Source organism: Mobula birostris, chromosome 1 (assembly GCF_030028105.1).
Source record: "Mobula birostris isolate sMobBir1 chromosome 1, sMobBir1.hap1, whole genome shotgun sequence".
In the NCBI taxonomy this organism is placed as follows: Eukaryota; Metazoa; Chordata; class Chondrichthyes; order Myliobatiformes; family Myliobatidae; genus Mobula; species Mobula birostris.
The window spans coordinates 124949838-124970841 of NC_092370.1; the positions used below are offsets into that span (position 1 = coordinate 124949838).

The following is a 21004-nucleotide window of genomic DNA, read 5'->3' on the forward strand; positions in this document are numbered from 1 at the left end:
ATCTATACCTCTCATAATTTTGTAATCCTCTATCCAGTCTCCCCTCAATCTTCTACAGTCTAGGGAAAAAATTCCTAACCTATTCTACCTTTCCCAATAACTCAGGTCCTCCAGTACTGGCAACATTCTTGCAAATTTTATTTGCACACTCTCTCAATTTTATTTACACCTTTTAAGTAGATAGGTGACCAAAACTGCTCACAATACTTTTAAGTTAGGCCTCACAAACATCTTATACAACTCAGAATCAGAATCAGGTTTAATATCACCAGCATAAGTTGTGAAACGTATTAACTTTGTGGCAGCAGTACAATGCAAGTCATGATAATAGAGAGAGAAAGAAAACTGAATTACAGTAAGTATATATTAAGTAGTTAAATTAGTGCAAAAAACAGAGAAATTTTGAGTTGTGACGTAATGTGCATGGGTTCAATGTCCATTTAGAAACTGGATGACAGAGGGGAAGAAGCTGACTCATTGTGTGTGTGCTTTCAAGCTTCTGTACCTCCTTCCTAATCCAAACAGTAGTCTGGATGTAGGGTGTAAGTTGAATCAAGAGTTAAAATTGGCATATCGCTGCAGTTGTTATGGGGGACTTCAACACGCAGGTAGACTGGAGGAATCAGGTTGGTACTGGACCCCAAGAAAGGGAATTTGTGGAATGCCTCCAAGATGGATTCTTAGAACAACTTGTACTGGAGTCTACCAGAGAGAACGCAATTCTAGATTTAGTGTTGTGCAATGAACCGGATTTGATCAGGGACCTCGAGGTAAAGGAGCCATTAGGAGGTAGTGACCATAATATAAGTTTTAATCTACAATTTGAGAGGGAGAAGGGAAACTCGGAAGTGTCAGTATTACAGTTGAACAAAGGGAACTATGGTGCTGTGAGGGAGGAGCTGGCCAAAGTTCAATGGAACAATACCCTAGCAGGGATGACAGTGGAACAGCAGTGGCAAGTGTTTCTGGGAATAATGCGGAAGGTGCAGGATCAGTTCATTCCAAAGAGGAAGGAAGATCCTAAGGGGAGTAAGGGGAGGCTGTGGCTGACAAGGGAAGTAATGGACAGTATATAAATAAAAGAGAAGTATAACATAGCAAAGACAAGTGGGAAGCTGGAGGATTGGGAAACTTTTAAAGAGCAACAGAAGGTAACTAAAAAGGCAATACGCGGAGAAAAAAAATGAGGTACGAAGGTAAACTAGCCAAGAATATAAAGGAGCATAGTAAGAGCTTCTTTAGTTCTGTGAAAAGGAAAAAAAATAGTTAAGACCAAAACTGGGCTCTTGAAGACAGAAGCGGGAGAATTTATTATGGGGAACAAGGAAATGGCAGATGAGCTGAACAGGTACTTTGGATCTGTCTTCTCTAGGGAAGACACAAACAATCTCCCAGATATAATAGTGGCCAAAGGACCTAAGGTAATGGATGAACTGAAGGAAATTTATATTAGACAGGAAGTGGTATTGGATAGGCTGTTGAGTCTGAAGGCTGATAAGTCCCCGGGACCTGACGGTCTGCATCCCAGGGTACTTAAGGAGGTGGCTTTAGAAATCGTGGACGCATTGGTAACCATTTTCCAATGTTCTATAGATTCAGGATCAGTTCCTGTGGATTGGAGGGTGGCTAATGTTGTCCCTCTCTTCAAGAAGGGAGGAAGAGAGAAAACAGGGAATTATAGACCGGTTAGCCCGACGCCGGTGGTGGGAAAGATGCTGGAGTCAATTATAAAAGATGAAATTATGACACATCTGGATAGTAGTAACAGGATTGGTCCGAGTCAGCATGGATTTAGTAGTAGTAGTAGTAGTAGTAGTAGTAGTAGTCATACTTTATTGATCCCGGGGGAAATTGGTTTTCGTTACAGTTGCACCATAAATAATAAATAGTAATAGAACCATAAATAGTTAAACAGTAGTGTAAATTATGCCAGTAAATTATGAAATAAGTCCAGGACCAGCCTATTGGCTCCGGGTGTCTGACCCTCCAAGGGAGGGGTTGTAAAGTTTGATGGCCACAGGCAGGAATGACTTCCTATGATGCTCTGTGCTGCATCTCGGTGGAATGAGTCTCTGGCTGAATGTACTCCTGTGCCCACCCAGTATGCTATGTAGTGGATGGGAAACATTGACCAAGATGGCATGCAACTTAGACAGCATCCTCTTTTTAGACACCACCGTGAGAGAGTCCAGTTCCATCCCCACAACATCATTGGCCTTACGGATGAGTTTGTTGATTCTGCTACCCTCAGCCTGCTGCCCCAGCACATAACAGCAAACATGATCGCACTGGCCACCATAGACTCGTAGAACATCCTCAGCATCGTCCGGCAGATGTTAAAGGACCTCAGTCTCCTCAGGAAATACAGACAGCTTTACGAAGGGAAATCGTGCTTGACTAATCTTCTGGAATTTTTTGAGGATGTAACTATGAAAATGGACAAGGGAGAGTCAGTGGATGTAGTGTACCTGGACTTTCAGAAATCCCTTGATAAAGTCCCACATAGGAGATTAGTGGGCAAAATTAGGGCACATGGTATTGGGGGCAGAGTACTGACATGGATTGAAAATTGGCTGTCTGACAGAAAACAAAGAGTAGCGATTAACGGGCCCTTTTCGAAATGGCAGGCGGTGACCAGTGGGGTACCGCAGGGTTCAGTGCTGGGACCGCAGCTGTTTACAATATATGTTAATGATTTAGATGAGGGAATTAAAAGTAACATTAGGAAATTTGCCGATGACACAAAGCTGGGTGGCAGTGTGAAATGTGAGGAGGATGTTATGATAATGCAGTGTGACTTGGACAGGCTGGATGAGTGGGTAGATGCGTGGCAGATGCAGTTTAATGTGGATAAATGTGAGGTTATCCACTTTGGTGGTAAGAACAGGAAGGCAGATTATTATCTAAATGGAGTCAAGTTAGGAAAGGGGGAAGTACAACAAGATCTAGGTGATCTTGTACATCAGTCACTGAAAGCAAGCATGCAAGTACAGCAGGCAGTGAAGAAAGCTAATGGCATGCTGGCCTTTATAACAAGGGGAATTGAGTATAAGAGCAAAGAGGTCCTTCTGCAGCTGTACGGGGCCCTGGTGAGACCACACCTGGAGTACTGTGTGCAGTTTTGGTCTCCAAATTTGAGGAGGGACATTCTTGCTATTGAGGGAGTGCAGCGTAGGTTCACAAGGTTAATTCCCAGGATGGCGGAACTGTCATATGTCAAAAGATTGGAGCGACTGGGCTTGTATACTCTGGAATTTAGAAGGCTGAGAGGGGAATCTTATTGAAACATATAAGATTATTAAGGGATTGGACACGCTGGAGGCAGGAAGCATGTTCCCGCTGATGGGTGAGTCCAGAACCAGAGGGCACAGTTTAAGAATAAGGGGTAGGCCATTTAGAACAGAGTTGAGGAAAAACTTTTTCACCCAGAGAGTGGTGGATATATGGAATGCTCTGCCCCAGAAGGCTGTGGAGGCCAAGTCTCCGGATGCTTTCAAGAAAAAGATGGATAGAGCTCTTAAAGATAGCGGAATTAAAGGTTTTGGGGATAAGGCAGGAACTGGATACTGATTGTGGATGATCAGCTATGATCACAGTGAATGGTGGTGCTGGCTCGAAGGGCCGAATGGCCTACTCCTGCACCTATTGTCTATAGCAATGAGAAGAGGGTATGTCCTGGGTAGTGAAGATCCTTAATGATGGATGCCACCTTTCTGAGGCACTGTTCCTTGAAGTTGACTTGGATACTATGGAGGCTAGTGCACATGATGGGGCTGGCTAATTCTACAACACTCTGCAGCTTACTTCGATCCAGTGCAGTAGTCCCACCCCCCCCCCCCATACCAGACAGTGATGCAGCCAGTTAGAATGGTGTCCACAGTACGCCTGTAGAAATTTGTGAGTGTTTTTTGTGACATACTAAATCTTACCAAACTCTGAATGAAATATAGCTGCTGTCTTGCCTTCTTTATTACTGCATCAAAATATTGGGTCCCGGTTAGGTCATCAGAGATATTGACACCTGGGAATTTGAAAGTTCTCACTTTCTCCACTTCTGAATTCCTCTTTGAAGACTGGTGTGTCTCACCTCGTCTTACCTTTTTTGATGTCCATAGCCAGTTCTTTGGTCTTTGGTGAAGGAGAATCCTAAGGGCTTCTACAATAATATTAAGAGCAGAAGGACAGCATGGGACAAAATTGGTCCTCTGGAAGATCAGAATGGTAATCTATGCGTGGAACCGAAAGAGATGGGGGAAGATTTTAGTGATATTGAGTGCAAGGTTGTTGCAGTGACATCACTCAACCAGCTGGTATATCTCATTCCTCTACGCTCTCTCGTCACCATCTGAGATTCTGCTAACAATGGTTGTATTGTCAGCAAATTTATAGATGGTGTTGGAACTGTGATCAGGAGTTGGGATGTTATTTCAACATAACATCCCAATTCCTACTCAATACATTGATTTCTGAAGACCAATATGCCAAAAGCTTGCTTTACAACCCTGTCTACCTGTGACAGCACTTTCAAGGAACTATGGAAACAACAGGAATTCTGCAGATGCTGGAAATTCAAGCAACACACATAAAAGTTGCTGGTGAACGCAGCAACTTTTATGTGTGTTGCAAGGAACTATGGATCTGTTCCCAGACCCTCTTTTCTACCACGCTGCTCAGTGCCCTACCACTTACCATGAAAGAACTACCTTGGTTACTCCTTCCAAAGTGCAACCCTTTGCATTAAGTTCCATCTGCTGTTTTTCAGTCTATATCACTAGCTAGTCCACATCCCAATGCAAGTTTTGATGGTCTTCCTTGTTGTCCACTATGTCCCCAATCTTGATTACATCTGCCTGATCTAGTTTATCACATTATCATCCATTTTGTTAATATAGATAACAAACAACAATGGACCCAGCATCAATTCTTGCGGTACACACTAGTCACAGGTCTTCAGTCAGAGAGGCAACCATCGACAAGCACTCTGTTCTGCAAAGCCAGTGTCTAATCCAATTTACTACCTCGTTTTGAATGCCAAGTAACTGAATCTTCTTGACCAACCTCCTATGTGGGACTTTGTCGAAAACCTTGCTCAAGTCCACGTAGACAACATCCACTGCCTTGCCTTCATTAACTTTCCTGGGTAACTTCCTCAAAAAACTTTAAAATTGGTTAGACACCGCGGACTATGCACAAAGTCATGTTGATAATCCCAAATTACTCCCCGTCTATCTAAATACTTACATATCCGGTCCCTTAGAATACCTTCCGACAACTTTCCCCCTACTAATGTCAAGCTCACCGGCCTATGATTTTCTGACTTAATCTTAGAGCCTTTCTTAAATAACGGAGCAACATTAGCTATCTTCCAATCCTCTGGCACCTCACCTGTGACTATGGATGATTTAAATATCTCTGCTAGGGCCCCTGCAATTTCTGCACTAGCCTCCTACAGGGTTCAAGGGACACATTATCCCTGAGGATTTATCCACCCTAATTTGCCTCAAGACAGCAAGCAGCTCCTCCTCTTTAATTTCAAAACGGTCCTTGACCTCATTGCAACATTGCCTCTCATCTATAGATGCTGTGTCTATCTCCCAAGTAAAAACAGATGCAAGAAATCCATTTAAGATCTTCCCCCATCTCTTTCGGTTCCAAGCATAGATTACCATTTTGATCTTCCAGAGGACCAATTTTGTCTCATGCTGTCTTAATATTTCTGTAGAAATTCTTACAATTCTCTTTTACCCTGTCTGTAAGAGGAACCTTGTGTCTTTTAGCACTCCTGATTTCCTTCCTAAGTGTTCTATTGCATTTCTTATACTCCTTAAGTATTTCATTGATGTCTGCCTGCCTATACCTGCTATACACCTCCTTCTTTCACTTAAAACGGGCCTCAGAATCTCTCAAAAACCAAGGTTCCCTAAACCTGTTATCCTTGCCTTTTATTATGACAGGAACATACTTACTCTATACTCACAAAATTTCACTTTTGAAGGCCTCCTTCAAGTACGTCTTTGCCAGGAAACAACCTGACCCAATCCACACTTTCCAGGTCCTTCCTGATATCATTAAAATTGGCCTTTCTCCAATTTAGAATCTCAACCTGAGACTAGACATATTCTTTTCCGTAATAGCTTGAAACCAATGGCAAAGCTTTCCCCTACACAAACTTCTGTCACCTGCCTGGTCTCATTCCCTAATAGATCTAGTATTGCACTCTCTGTTGTTGGGACTTCTATATACTGATTAAGGAAATTTTCCTGAATGCATTTGACAAACTCTTTACCATCTACCCTTTCATAGTATGGGAGTCCAGGTCAATGTGTGGAAAGTTAAAATCACCTGCTATCACAACCTCTATGTTACTTGTAACGGTCTTTGATCTCTCTACAAATTTGCTCCTCTAAATCCTGCGTACTCTTGGGTAGTCCATAATATAATCCTATTAACATGATCATCCCTTTCTTATTCCTCAGTTCTATCCATAAAGCCTCACCAGACAAGCTCTCCAGTCTGTCCTGACTGAGTACTGCCATGACATTTTACCTGACTAGTAATGCTATGCTTCCTCCTTTTATCCCTCCTTCTCTGTCACATTTAAAACAATGGAAACCCAGAACACTGAGCTGTCAGTCCTGCCACTCCTGCAACCAAGTCTCACTCATGGCAACAATGTCAAAATTCCACATGCTGATCCATGCTCTAAGCCCATCCGCCTTTTCTACAATACTCCTTCCGTTGAAATATACGAAGCTCAGAACATTAGTCCCAGTATGCTCAGTCTTTTGATCCCTGACTTTGTAGGTAGGCTTAACAAGATCTTTCCCTGTAACCACTTCACTATCTATTCTGATGTTCTGGTTCCCATCCCACTGCAACTCTGGTTTAACCTGCCCCCGCCCCACCTCCCCTCCCCTCCCCGCTATGCAACACTGGCAAATTTTTCCTCTCAGAAATTAGTCCCCCTCCAGTTCAGGTGTAAACTGTCCTTTCTGTATAGGTCACATCTTCCCTGGAAGAGAGTTCAGTGATCCAAAAATCTGAAGCCCTCCCTCCTGCACCAACTCCTTAGCCATGTGTTAAACTATATGATCTTCCTATTTCTAGCCTCACTAGCATGTGGCACAGGTAGCAATCCTGAGATCACAACCCTGGAGATCCTGTCCTTTAACTTAGCTCCTAACTTTCTGAACTCACTTTTCAGGACCTCGCCACCCATCCTACCCATGCCATTGGTACTGTCTGGGACCACGACCTCTGGCTGCTCACCCTCCCTCGTAAGAATGCTGTGGACTTGATCCGAGATATCCCTGACCCTAGCATCCAGGAACCACCCTGGAATCTTGTTCTCATCCACAGAATCTCCTTTCTGTTCCCCTAACCAATGAATCCTCTATCAGTACAGCTTGTCTCTTCTCTTAGCTTCCCTCTCAGTCAGGCTCAGTGTCAGAGGCATGCTTGCTGCAGCTTTTCTCTGGTAGGTTGTTTCCCGCAGCAGTATCTAAAGCAGTATATTTATTGCTGAGGGGAACAGCCACAGGGGTCCTCTGCACTGGCTGTCTATTCTTTTTCCCTCTGCTGACAGTCACTCAGGTATCTGCCTCCAGCAAATTCGGAGTCACTACCTCCCTGTAGCTTCTATCTGTCAGTTCCTTATCCTTCTCTATGAGCTGAAGGTTGTCAAGCTGCAGCTCCAGTTCCTTAACACGGCATCTGCAGCTGGATGCATTTCTTGCAGACGTAGTCTTGAGGGACACTGGAGGTCTCCCTACCTTCCCACATCCCACAAGAGGACCTACCAGTATTCTGTCTGGCATCCCCAATGCTCTAAATGTGCAATAAGGAATATAGAAAGAATAAATAACAAAAAAGATCTACCTATGGCCTAGCCTCTCTTCTGCAAAGCTTTCATGAAACAAAACCTCAACTCCCCATTCCAGCACTGGCCCATTCACACATTGGGGCTTCCACGATAACCACTCCATTTAATCCTAATTTTTTTTTATTTGTCCTTGCCAAGTGCCTAATTTTGCGCAATCCAATGTCTCCTCGGGACTGTGGCACACAAAATGTGCCGACTGTCCCATTCGCTTCTTTTAAACTCTTCCTCCAAGCAATTTGGTGTCTCCTTGGGACTATGGCACTCAAAAACATGCCAATCGCCCTCACTTACTCCATTTAAACTCTCTCTGCCTCCAAGCAATCTAATGTCTCCTCATGTTTAGGACTGAGGTGCCAAAACCCGTGGAATTCTCTACCACAATAGGTTGCAGTGGCTAAGTCACCAAATATATTTAAGGAGAAGTATTCAAGATACAAAAGATACCAAAAAGTATGGAGAAAGAGCTGGAATTTGATATTGAGATAGAAAATCAGTCAGAATGATTTTGAAAGGCCAACTGGGTGTCTTCTGCTCCTATTTTTCTCTGTAATTGTTTTGTTTTATTATCAAGCAATAAACATGTTCCTATCAGGCGTTAGTTTTGTTTTGTTCAAGTTATGTGTAGAAAACTTACAATGAAGTAAAGTTGATAAAACTGAGTCAGATCCAGGAAGAAATTCTGTGACTGAACAATGCGTCACCTTTGCCATTTCATGAGATTCTCATAAAGCTTACACATCTCACAGACTGGCTATTTGAATGTCTGATTTGGATTCTAATAAACTCTTAACAGTCTGCCAAATTGAATGCTCTGAGTGGAGAGAATGACAGACTCAATTGTAGATTTGAATTCAGAATTATTTTCCTTTCATATATGCTGGCTGAAATATATAAAAGACTTGGTAAGGATCACCTTGAAACTTCTGGCAATATTTTTAAAAATGCAGCTACTTCATTAATATCCTTCAGGGAAGTGAAACTTTATCCATCCTGGGACTAACTGTGACTCTAATCCTGGATCCTAGAATCAAAGAAATATCCACCACATAACGAAACTCTTTAACCCATATAATACAATGGATTTTAGATTAATCCCACTACCTGGCTCTTGGTCCCTCACCCTGTAGTTTATAGCTCTAGAAAGTCAAAGTTAAGGTTACTGTGATGTGCATCAGTATATGTATGCACAGGTACAATGAAAATCTTACTTGTAGCAGCATCATAGGTACATAGAATTAGAGACACACATTCACACAAAAAAATTATACAAGATAAAACAAAAGTCATACTTTAAAAAATCCATTGTAGTGCAAAGTGGTCATAGTGTTGCAATGCTGAGTTACTGATCGTGCAGCTTGGTGCATGTATAGAATAGGTGAAGGGAAGTAGATATTCTTGAACATGCTGGTGTGGGACTTTTGTACCATATGTCTGATGGTAGCTGCAAGATGATGGCATGGCCTGAAAAGTGTAACCTTTTATGATGACAGATGTTGCCTTCTTGGGATAACATCTTGTGTAGATATTACCAATTATACTTAACTGTGTTTTTTTTAAATCCAGAGGGGGCTTCTGCCTCTAATATCCTCCAAATAGTGAGTTCCAGATCCATACCACTCATTGAGGAAAAAATATCCCTGCCTAACCAGATATTTTGTTTGGTTTATATTGTCACATAGTGTACAGTGCAACTGTCTTGGACACATGTAAAAAAAATTATGTAAAGTGAAGAAATAATGAAAAGTTTCTAAATATCAAAAAAATTACTATAAAGAGCAGTAAACAGTAAAAAAAATCTAAATCAAATTAGCATTTGGTATGAGCATCCTTTACCATTAAAACTCTATTAATTCTCTTATGTACAAACGTACACTGTTGTGCAGTTTAATAAGAAAATTGACTGGTAGGTTGTTCCAAGTATCTTGGAGATCTTGCCACAGTTCTGCAGACTTTGGCTGTCTTGCAGGTTTCTTTCTCTCCAGATAATCTCAGACAGCCTCGATGATGTTGAGGTCTGGGATCTGTTGTAGAACTCCTTGTTCTTCTTTTCGTTGAAGTTAGTTCTTTATGACTTTGGCCATGTGTTTGGTGTCATTGTCCTGCTGCAGAATGAAGCTGAGACCAATCAGAACCCCCTCCACACCCCCCGATGTTATTGCATGATGGATGAAAATCTGCTTGTACTTCTCAGTTTTGAGGATTCCATTAACTCTGACCCGATCACCAGCTCCGGAAGGGAGGCAGGGATCCTCCACTGTGCTTCACTGATGGCTGTAGCCACTCATCCATGTAGTGTTCTCCAGCTTTTCTACAGAAAAACTGCCTCCTGTTTGAGCCAAAAATGTCAAATTTTGACTCGTCAGTCCAGAGCACTTGCTGCCATTGTTCAGCACATCAGTCTTACGTTTTGGTGCATAGGTGAGTCTCTTAGCTTTGTTTCCACTTGACAGGAATAGCTTTCTCGCAACAACTTTTCCATGAAGACCACTTCTGACAAGACTTCTCTGGGCTGTAGAGGGGTGTACTTGAGTTCCTGTGGTTTCTGAGTTCAGTGCTGATAGCAGTGATAGACATTTTCTGATTTGATGACTCTCTTGTCTCCTGCACTCAGTTTCTGGTTCTCAACCTTGCCTGTTTCCTTGTGCTTCTTCAGGAGAGTTTAGACAGCACATATTGAAACTCCTGTTTGCCATGAAATTTCTGCTTGGGAGGGACCTTGCTAATACAGGATGACCACCTTCTGTCTTGTTGCTGTGCTTATTCTTGCCATGGTGTAAGGATTGATGGTTTAAAGGTTAAACTGTCACATCTGCCACACCCTCACCTTTTAGTTTGGTTGTCGTTCACCCAGATTGATTCCTTCTATGTGTATTTCTGTTTCAGTTAATCAGTTTAGCTCATTCAACTCATTATGTCTTTGATCATTAGCACCTATTGGTTATCTTTGTTTAATCACACACTGGACTATTTACCTACAAAGTAATCAAGTTTTTATTTGAAATGTGGTGTATTACTTAATGTTACATGTTTTAACAAGTAACCAAAATTTCTCTCACATTTAATCTTTTGGAAAATGAATGTTTGGACATGTAAAATTTGCTCTTTTCTTCTGACACAGAATGCAGAAAACAAAAAATAAATATCTAAAACAAAATTTATATAAAAAAATCTAGGGTGCCTAAAACTTTTGCACAGTATTATATACTGAAATAGAATTAAAAGCTTTTGATTGCGTGCCATCAGACAGATTATTCCATACACAAGTACCTTAAGGTTGTAAAAATGTAAACAGAGTATAGAATATGTTGTTATAGTTACAGAGAAAGTGCTGTGCAAATAGATAAAGTGCAAGTTTCCAGCAATGTAGATTGAGAGATTAAAAATTCATCTTTTAGCATCTAAGAGGTCTGATACAGAGCCGATAGTAGCAGTCCGTGAGCCTGGTGGTACGTGTTCTCAAGGTTTTGTATCTTCTGCCCAATGAGATAATAGGTAATTTGGTAAACTGGTTCATTATTATCACATGTACCGAGCTACAGTGAAAACCTTGTCTTGCATACCATCCATTCATACGAATCAATTCATTGCAGCAGTGCATTGAAATAGTACAAGGTAAAAAAAAATAGCAGAGTGCAGAATAAAGTGTTACAATTACATAAAAAGTGGACAATAAGATGCAAGGTCATAGCAAGTTAGACTGAGATCAAGCGTCCAATCTATTGTACTCAAGAACTGTGCAATAGTCTTATAACAACACAATAGATGTTTTCCTTGAATCTGGTGGAATATGCTTCAGGTTTTTGTATCTTCTTTCCAATGAAAGGGGGAGAGGAAAGAATGACTGGGGTAAAGGTATCTTTGATATTGCCAGCTGCTTTACTGAGGCAGCAAGAAGTGTAAACAGAGTCTATGGAGGGGAGGCTGGTTTCCATAATGTGCTAAATTGTGACCACAACACTCAGCAGTTTATTTGTGATCACAGTTGCCATATTCGGGTAGAATGTTTTCTACGGTCCATTGATTAAAATATGTGGGCGTCAAAGGAGACATGCCAAGTTTCTTGAGCCTTTTGAGGAAGCAGAGTTTTGAGCTTTCTTGGCCATGGCATCAACATGGTTAGACCAAGGCAAGCAGTTGGTGATGTTCACTCCTAGGAACTTGACTCCCTCAACCCTCTCAACTTAGGAGCATGTACGCTGCCCCACTTTCTGTAATCAATGACTAGCTTGTTTGCTTTGCTGACATTAAGGGAAAGGTTGTTGTCACTGCACCATGGCACCAAGCTCTCTGTTTCCTTCACGTACTCTGATTCATTGTTATTTGAGATATGGCCCACTACAGTGTTGTCATCTGCAAACTTATAGATGGAATAAGAGCAGAATCTGGCTACACAGTTATGAGTCCCATAGGGAGTAGAGAAGGGGGCTGAGGATGCAGCCTTCTGGAACCACAGTGTTGAGAATGATTGTGGTGGAGGTGTCCTGACTGATTTGCGGTCTGTGAGTCAGACAGTCAAGGGTCCAGTTGAAAGGGATGTGTTGAGTCCGAGGTCTAAGAGCTTGGAGGTGAGTTTGCTTGAATGAAGAGAGGGGAAAAGAAAGAATGACTGGGGTAGAAGGAGTCTTTGATTATGTTTTATACTAAGTGTTCCCAAGGCAGTAGAAGGTCTAGACAGGGTCAATGGAGGGGTGGTTGGTTTGTGTGATGGACTAGGCTACGTTCATAACTCTGTGCAATTTCTTACAATCTTGGGCATAGCATTTGCCATACCAAGCTGCGAATCTTACAGAACAGTGCAGCACAAGAATCAGCCCTTTGGCTCACAATATCTGCACCAACCATGATGTCAGTTTAAGCTGCCTGGTTAAGGTCTCTAGCCCTCCATTTCCCGCTTGTTCATACTTCCTACTAAGTGCTTTTTAAACTACATGTAAATGTAAATCTGCATAAGGTCAGTATCTTAGGACACCCTTTGACCAGCATGGGCCTCCCATAATCTTATGGATCTCAGTTAGTCCTTTTCAAATATAACACTGTCAACCTGGTAACCAGGCAATGTCCTTGTGTATCTTCTTGACACCCTCACTTGTGTTACCACATTCCCTCTGTAAAGTGCTGACCAGAACTGCATAAACTCCTCTCATTTTACCTTCCTGCAATTACATAGAGCCTTAGTAAGGCCAGAACTGGAGTACTGTGTACAATTTTGGTCCCCTCTCCTAAGAGAGCTATACATACTAAACCAGAATGCCAGAATGATTTACCAGAATGATTCCTGGAATGAGAAAACATTGAGTTGGTTGACCCAATTTATTCTTGTAAGTTGAAAGCTGACCTCTTTGAAGCATGCAAAATAGTTTGGCAGCTTTACAAGGTAGGTGTGAGGAGAATGTGTGCTCTGCTAAAGAGGTTGTAACTACCGATTACAGTCCATTAATGACTGAGATTTGTTAACTGAGAGCATGGTGGGCCTTTGGGATTTTCTATTCGGAGAGATTGTAGAATCTCAAATTTTAATTGAGTTCAAAATGGAGTTTGGATTTCTAGCTATTAAAGGAATCAAAAGAGAAAGGAAAATGGTGCTTGAGGAGGGGCTTGGCACTGATCATGTTGAATGATGACTCAGATTTGAGGAGCCTAAAAGCCTGCATTTCCCACTTCTTATGTTCGATTGTTCTTAGTGAATGTTTTATACAGTTCAAGTGCATTCTACAAGGCAACAGTGCTTCAAGTTGCTATTTTTTTCAGGGAAAAGGCAAAAAATATCTATTTATAGTTCTCTCCAGCAGAAACGGTACAAATAAATAGGACAGCTGCACCATGTTGCAATGACCAGGACAAGGACGTTTGATGGTCAGCATATTACCTGATGTTAAACCTTCAATCCCTGCTGTTTTCTGAGTCAGTTAGCCAGCAGCAAGGACTAGGAAATTTACAGTAAACTTTGCTTCTGTGTGAATTTTGCAGATTCCAAATAAAATGATGACTCGTTATTTTGAATGGGAAGTCTAAACAGAAGTGCTGCGAAGCTGTCGGATGTAATTGCAGTCTATTGTAAAACCTTAAAGAAATATTGTTAAAAGAGGCACTGAATTATGTAAGCCAAATATTGGGTATACTTAATTAATCATTCACACTGCTGGTGTGAATACTTGGTCCCTGTAGTATCTGTGCTGTTGAAAAGTTTGAAATTTTTGAGTTAATTTTCCTGATTTAGACTTGTCTGGTGCCTTTCACTACTGCAGGGGTCCCAAGCCTTCTTCAGCCAAAGATTGTTCTGTAGGAAACATGGCCACTGCTAGTGCATAGCATGATCCCAGAGGGAGTAATAAGCAAATGAACAAGTAATCTATTTGCTCCAGGGACACTGTTGCCCAAGCCATCAGTTTTAACTGTTGTACACTTCAGGATGGTGTCATGGGGCTATAATATTCACTTGAAAGTGGAGTGGGTCTTGGTTTCACTGCACAGCCAAAAGATGGCACTTCAGACTGTGCAGCATTTCCTCAGTACTGCTCTGGCATTTCAGCTTTAATTTGTGCATGATACTCTATATTGCAGCCAATGATTCTTAATTGTGAAACCTTTCGCTTTCTCCTACCATTTCAACTGGGGGAGGGGGGCTTGGTAAGATGCATTCATGGCAGTTAGTTTCACTTGGTGTGTTCAGAAAATCATATTACATGGAAACAGGCCCATCAGCCCAAGTGGCCCAGGCCAACCAAGATACCCCAAAAAATGCTGGTCCCATTTGCTAGAGTTTGGCCCGTAACCTTCTAACCCTTTCCAACTATCTTTTACAAGTTTTTATGGTAGCTGCCTCAATCACTTCCTGCAGCAGATGGTTCCACATCGACACCATCCTTTGTGTAAAAAAAACATTGCCCCTCTAGTTCATGATTCCCCAACTCTGGTGGAAAAAGACTGAGTGTATACGTCCTAGCCCTATCATGATCTCATTCACATCCATAAGATCTTCTAGGTTCTAAGAAGTCAAGTCCTAGCCTGTCCAACCTCTCCTTATAAGTATGTCCTTCAAGTCCTCCGGGCATCATTGTAAATCTTTTCTGCATTCTTTCCAGTGTAGTAACATCTTTTCTATAGGAGGGCAACCAAAACTAAAAACATTACTCCAAGTGTAGCCTTACCAGTGGCTTGTACAACTGTACCACGGCTTCCAAACATTTATACTCAAAGCCCTGGTTTAAAAGGTTCAGTGTGTCAAAAGCTTTCCTCATCCCACTTTCTAACTGTGACTCGGCTTTGTGAACAATTTACTTGTATTCCAAAGTCCCTCTGTTCTACAGCACTCTCCAGGGTCCTCCTGTTCGCTGTGAAAGTCCTAATTGGATTTAACTTTCCAAAATGGAACACCTCACATTTATCCAAATTAAGCTCATTTGCCATTTCTTCGCCTACTTATTTAGCTGTTCAAGATCCCCTGTAATTTTTGATGACCTGCTTCATTTTCCCCTATACCACCTATTGTCATGTTGTCTGGAAACTTACTAATCATGCTCTGTAAATTCTTATCCAAATCATTGATATAAATGACAAACAACAATTGGCCCGACACTGACCCCTGAGGCAAACCACTAGAGACAGGCACCCAGTCTAAGAAACAACTGCCTCCCATTGCCCGCTACTTTCTATCATCAATCTAATTGTGCATCCAATCAGCCAGCTCTTCCTGGATTACATGTGATCTGACCTTCCAGAACAGACAATCATGTGAAACCATTTCAAAGGCCTTATTGGTCCACATCTTCTGCTCTGCCCTCATCAGCTTTTTTGGTACCTCATTAAAAACCTTAGTCTAATTCCCAAGATATGATTTCCCATGCACAAAGCCATGCTGTCTACCCACAATTAGTCCTTGTCTTTCCAGATATATGTATATCTTATCCTCCAGAATCCTTTCCATTAGCTGGCCTATCACAGATGTTAGACCTACTGACCTGTAGTTCCCAAGTTTTTCTTTGCGTATCTTCTTAAATAAAGGCACAGAATTTGCTATCCTCCACTCTGTCAGTATCTCGCCTGCGACTAGCAATAATATAGGTATTTCAACCAGGGTGACTGCAGTTTCTTCTCTAGTCACCTAAAGTGTTCTTGGATAAACCTAATCAGGTCCCAGAGATTTGTCGACCTTCATACCTTTCAAGGTATTCAGCACCACCTCTACAGTAAAGCAGACTATCCCCAAGACCTCCCCATTTACTTTTCCTTGTTCCAAACTCTTTATGCCTTTCTCCATGGTAAAAACAGAGGGCAACTATTCATGAAAGACCTTGCCCACCTCCATTGGCTTCACACAAAGGTGTCCCCTTTGGTCTTTGAGGGGCCCTATTCTCCTTCTAGTCACCCTTTTTTCCTCAATATGCTTAAAATCTCTTTTGATTTTCCTTAACCTTCTCTACCAAAGTTTCTTCACACCCTCTTTTTGCTCTCCTTCATTCTTCTAATTCCTGGGGACTATTTGGGGAGCTTTGGTACAACCCCAAAAATGTGATCTTCCCTTTCTCATGCCTCAGCATCTTTCGTAAAACCGCAGTGGATTTTTCTTCAGTAATTTCATCTCTAGCTACAAATACAACTTCCCCTCCTCTCTTTCCTCTGCCTCTATCCTGCCTGAAGCACCTGTACCCTGGAACATTAAGCTATCAGTCCTGTCCCTTCCTTAGAAATGTTACTGTACTAACTATAATATCGCAGACTCAAGTAGCAATCCAAGCCCTTGGTTCTTCCACCTTACTTGTCAGTTCTCTTGCATTGAAATAAATGCAACTTAATCCAATAGATGTTCCTTGCTCCAGGCCATTCACGTCTGTCATGTCTATTAAACATGCTGTTATTTTCTCCTATATCACTTTCCAGCCTCTCATTTGCTTCCCTAATGCTTGAGAACCCACCTATCATCTATGAATAAATCTTGTCAAAACTAGCTGGAAGTCGTACAATGTTCTTCATTGTGTGACTTTTTTTTGAATTGATGCATATTTGGAGATCTGGGCATCACTGGCTTGTCTACTATTTATCGGCCATCTCCTGATAAGGTGATGGTGAGCCACCTCTTAAACCACTCTTACCCTTCTGATGAAGGTTCTCCCGTGATACTGTGGGGAAGGGAGCTTCAGGATATAGATCCAACCAGGACTGTGATACTTGCAAGTCAGGATGGTGTGCTATTTGGAGGAGCCCATGCAGTTGGTGGTGGTGCTGCCCATGTATCCCTTGGTGATGGAGGTCACTGATTTTGGAGGTGCTGTCTGAATCGATTCAAGGATTTTAACACACTACAGCCACTGTATGCCATTGATGATGCTAATTAATATTTTGGAAGAGGAAAAGGTCAATCAAATGGCTGTTTTTCAATCAAGATGTCAAGCTTCTTTAATATTCAAACCATACCCTTCCAGGCCAGTAGAGGATATTTCATCACACTCCTCTCTTCTGTGTTTTAGATGGTGCAAAGACTTTGGTATATGAGAAACAAGCTACTTGCCATAGGATACGCAGCTTCTGCACCTGCTCTAGAAACCATAATAATTATGTGGCTGTACCAATTCAGTTCCTAGTTAAAAGTGTCACCTCCAAGAATGTTGATGGTGGAACTCAATTGTAGTCATGCTTTTGAATGTCATGGGAAGGTGGCTACCCATTCTGACAGAGGTTATCATTTCCTGGTATCAATGGAACTTGCCACTTATCAGCCTATGCTTTAGTGTTGCTTTGGTCTTGCTGAAAGTAGGAATGGGTTACTTCATTTGCTAGAGAGTTACAAATGGAACTGCACCTTGTGCAATCAACATTAAACATTCCCATTGACTACCTGATTGTAAGTGAGTTAATGATGAAACAACTGAAGGGTACTGGGCCCAGGGCATAACTTTTGTTTTGCAGCTCATATGCACAAACACAGCAGGATAGAACAAAGTGGTAAACTGAACCATATACTGTAGTCAATGGAATTTCCACATTGGAAGCCCAGTTTCAGCTGAGTTTCAGAAAACATTGTCAAATTCTGGGCTGAATTTAGATAACTTTGGAATGAAAAGAACTGTGGTTACATAATGCCTTTTTGACTTCTGACAGGAAGGCCCTAAAGACCTGTTGCAGTGTAGAAAACATGGCAACTAATTGTAGGAAAACACTGACGAGCAACACTGTGATTATCACCAGATAGTCTGCTTTACCCTTCTGGCTCACCCCCATCCCCTCTCGAAATCTGTTACATTTTCAAATCGCCTAAGGCACTGATTTTGTTAATGATATAATTAAAATTTCTTTGATGTTCTTGAGACAGCTAGGATGGTATGCTTACTGGTACCCAGCTGGCTGTGGTAGAATGTATTTGAAGAGCTAATTGGCTTTGTGGACTTGACAGATATAACTGAGTTTTTTTTTTGTAAATTCTGAGAGGTAATTTATAAGCCGTGTATAAATTAGTTCATTAATTTTGTCTCAAAATACTCACAACAATGAGTTAACAATGGTTTACAACTGCAACAGATTTCTGAAATGAGAAGGCGTACCAATAGGTTCAAGGACAGCTTCTATCCTGTTGTTTTAAGACTCTTAAATGGATCTTTTATAAGATAAAAATGAACTTTTGATCTCTCAGTCCAACTCACCATGGCCCTTGCACTTTATTTGTCCTACATTTTCTCTGCATTTTTAAAATTTACTTTAAAAAATTTTGTATGGTATGCTCGGTCTGGATAGCGTGCAGACGAAAGCTTTCACTGTTACATGCAATTACCGGAGAACTAGGGGGAATCCTAATGCTTGTGTGCTATCTAATCATCCAGTGTAGTTAACATTGTGAGTGGTGGCTGTGGCTCAGTTCACAGCATATCTATAAAAGCTTGTGGAGTTTAGTCCAACACTCCAGTGTTGGCCTGAAAGAGCAGGTGGATAATACATTTGGTCTGCACTCAGTGGCCCAGATTTTCAAGATAAAAGCTTCTGTATCTGGCAGATTTTAAGCACTTTACCGAGTGCAAGTGCAGGAATGCCAAGCACAGACTAAAATGCAGCTTCCTGCTTTAAACTGATCTCTGGACACCTGGGCTGAAACAGCAGACTGGTCAACTCATCATGGAGTCCTCCAACGCAATACATCCGCAGGTCTCCCACATTCCAGACTGGGTGAAACCTATTTTAAAAGCAGCAGCTTCAATGAAATGAATGAAAAGAAATACCAGAATCTTTAAGTTCATTTGTCATTGAATTTAATAATTTTGTGAACTTTTTAATATTAATTTCTTACCTACGAGGATCTCCAAATGTGCAGGATGTCAAAGCTGGGCATTTTCAGATAGTCAAGGGGTCGGTGTTGAGACCACTTCTTTTAAAGTTGTATGTCAATGATTTGGATGATGGAGACGATGTTTTTGTGGCCAAGTTGCAGAAGTAGATAGGTGGAGGGCCAAGAAGTGTTGAGGAAGCAGGGAGGCTGCAGAAGGACTTGGACAGATAAAAAAAATGAGCAAACAAGTGGTAAGTGGAATACTATTCAGGGAAGTATATGGACATACTCTTTGGTAGAAGGAATAAAAGCACAGACTATTTTCTAAATGGAGAGAAAATTCAAAAATTCCAAGTGCCAAGAGACTTGGGAATACAGGAGGTGTACTTCTCAGTAGAAGATAATTGGCCTGATGTTGGTCTTCTGAAGTGGTTTGATGGAGGAGACTTTGAGAAATTGCTTTCAGCATAGCGGAGAGATTGGATGCAGTAGCTATGGTAGTGACTAATAGTCTGAGTATAGAATTCAGGAGAATTATTTTTTTCCTCCCAGAATGCAAGAACACAGAATTCATGACACAAGTACCTACAAAAGTGCTTAATCGGATGTAAGGTGGATCAGGTTAATCTTTCCTTGGCACTTGGATTGCTTGACAGGCTGATTGTAGATGGATAGAGGAAGTTAATAAAGAGTTGAAAAGGAGGAACTAAATGTAAAAAAAAATATTGAAAACTAAATCAGTATTTGTTCTAACAAAAGTCACAGACCTGTTTCCTTAACTGTTTCTCTTTCCATTGATGCTGCCTGAACTGATGAGAGCTTCTAGCATTTTCTGTTTTTATTTTAGAATTCCATCACCTGCAGTTTAAAAAAAATTCTACAATTATCAATCTGCTGGATTGTGTGGCTGCTGAAGAGCAATTCCGATCGATTTAATGTTACATTTCAACCCCATATGGCAGGTCGATGATATCTTGGGAGAAGACAGCGACAATGAAAGTGAGACTGAGAAAGAAGAGAAGGTGAAGGAGCAGGTTGAACAGCCCCAAGAGGAGGTGCAAAAGCAAGAAGAGCTGAGACCAGAACCTGGAGCAACAGAAAGTGTGAAGACCGAAATGGAAACAAGGCCGAAATCATCATCCAGTGAAGGAAGCTTGACGGGCAGAGTTCTTAGGTAAGGTTGCACCTTGTTCTTGCTTCAGAAATCACATTTCTTATCACTGACTGCTGAGATGTGCTATTTGCTGTTCTGCAGAAGAAGTACAGTGCAAAGATGTAAAAATTATTATAAATTACAAAAATAAATAGTGCCCAGAAAAGGAATATTGAGGTAGTATTTGTGGGTTCATAGACCATTCAGAAATTTGATGGTGGAGGGGGTGAGGCTGATTCGGAATCATTCATTGTGGGTCTTTGGACTCCTGTACTTCCTCCCTGATTGTGGTAACAAGAAAAGGCCATGTCCAGGGTGCCCTTTGAGGAAGGAGATATCGCCAACACTAATTGTGGCTTAAAAGCTTCCATCATATCAACCATTTGCTCAAAGTTTAATTTTGTCTTTGCTTTGAACCTCAGTAATTCTGATGAATGAATTCCTTAAAAGCTTCCACCAAACCTGCCACTTTATGAATTCGCAGAGGTGAAGTTTCACTTTGACTTTGAAGGCCATTGATTCAGAGGCTACTGGTACCGAGGTTAAGTTTTGCACTCTTCGTAGCGTGCATACTGTCCTGTGGAATATACACTATACGGATTATGAGGTAAACCACTGATCTGTTCCTTGAAGTCAGTGAGACTGAATTTCAAAATGCACTTCAAAATACTCACATCACAACTTTGAGTGCTTAGTGCATAGAAAATAAAAAAAAACT

General features: G+C 41.4%; 1 protein-coding gene across 3 annotated transcripts in view; it reads left to right on the plus strand.

Annotated features, from left to right (window-relative positions):
- ctdp1 (CTD (carboxy-terminal domain, RNA polymerase II, polypeptide A) phosphatase, subunit 1) overlaps nt 1–21004 on the plus strand; it is a 353744-nt gene that overhangs the window by 204276 nt on the left and 128464 nt on the right. For 2 of the 3 annotated variants that reach the window (XM_072261682.1, XM_072261671.1), the window contains exon 12: nt 20096–20307. In XM_072261682.1, the coding sequence (XP_072117783.1) occupies nt 20096–20307 (212 nt within the window). Of the gene's footprint in view, nt 1–20095; nt 20308–21004 lie in introns of those variants that run through there. The other variant, XM_072261691.1, reaches the window with a different exon arrangement.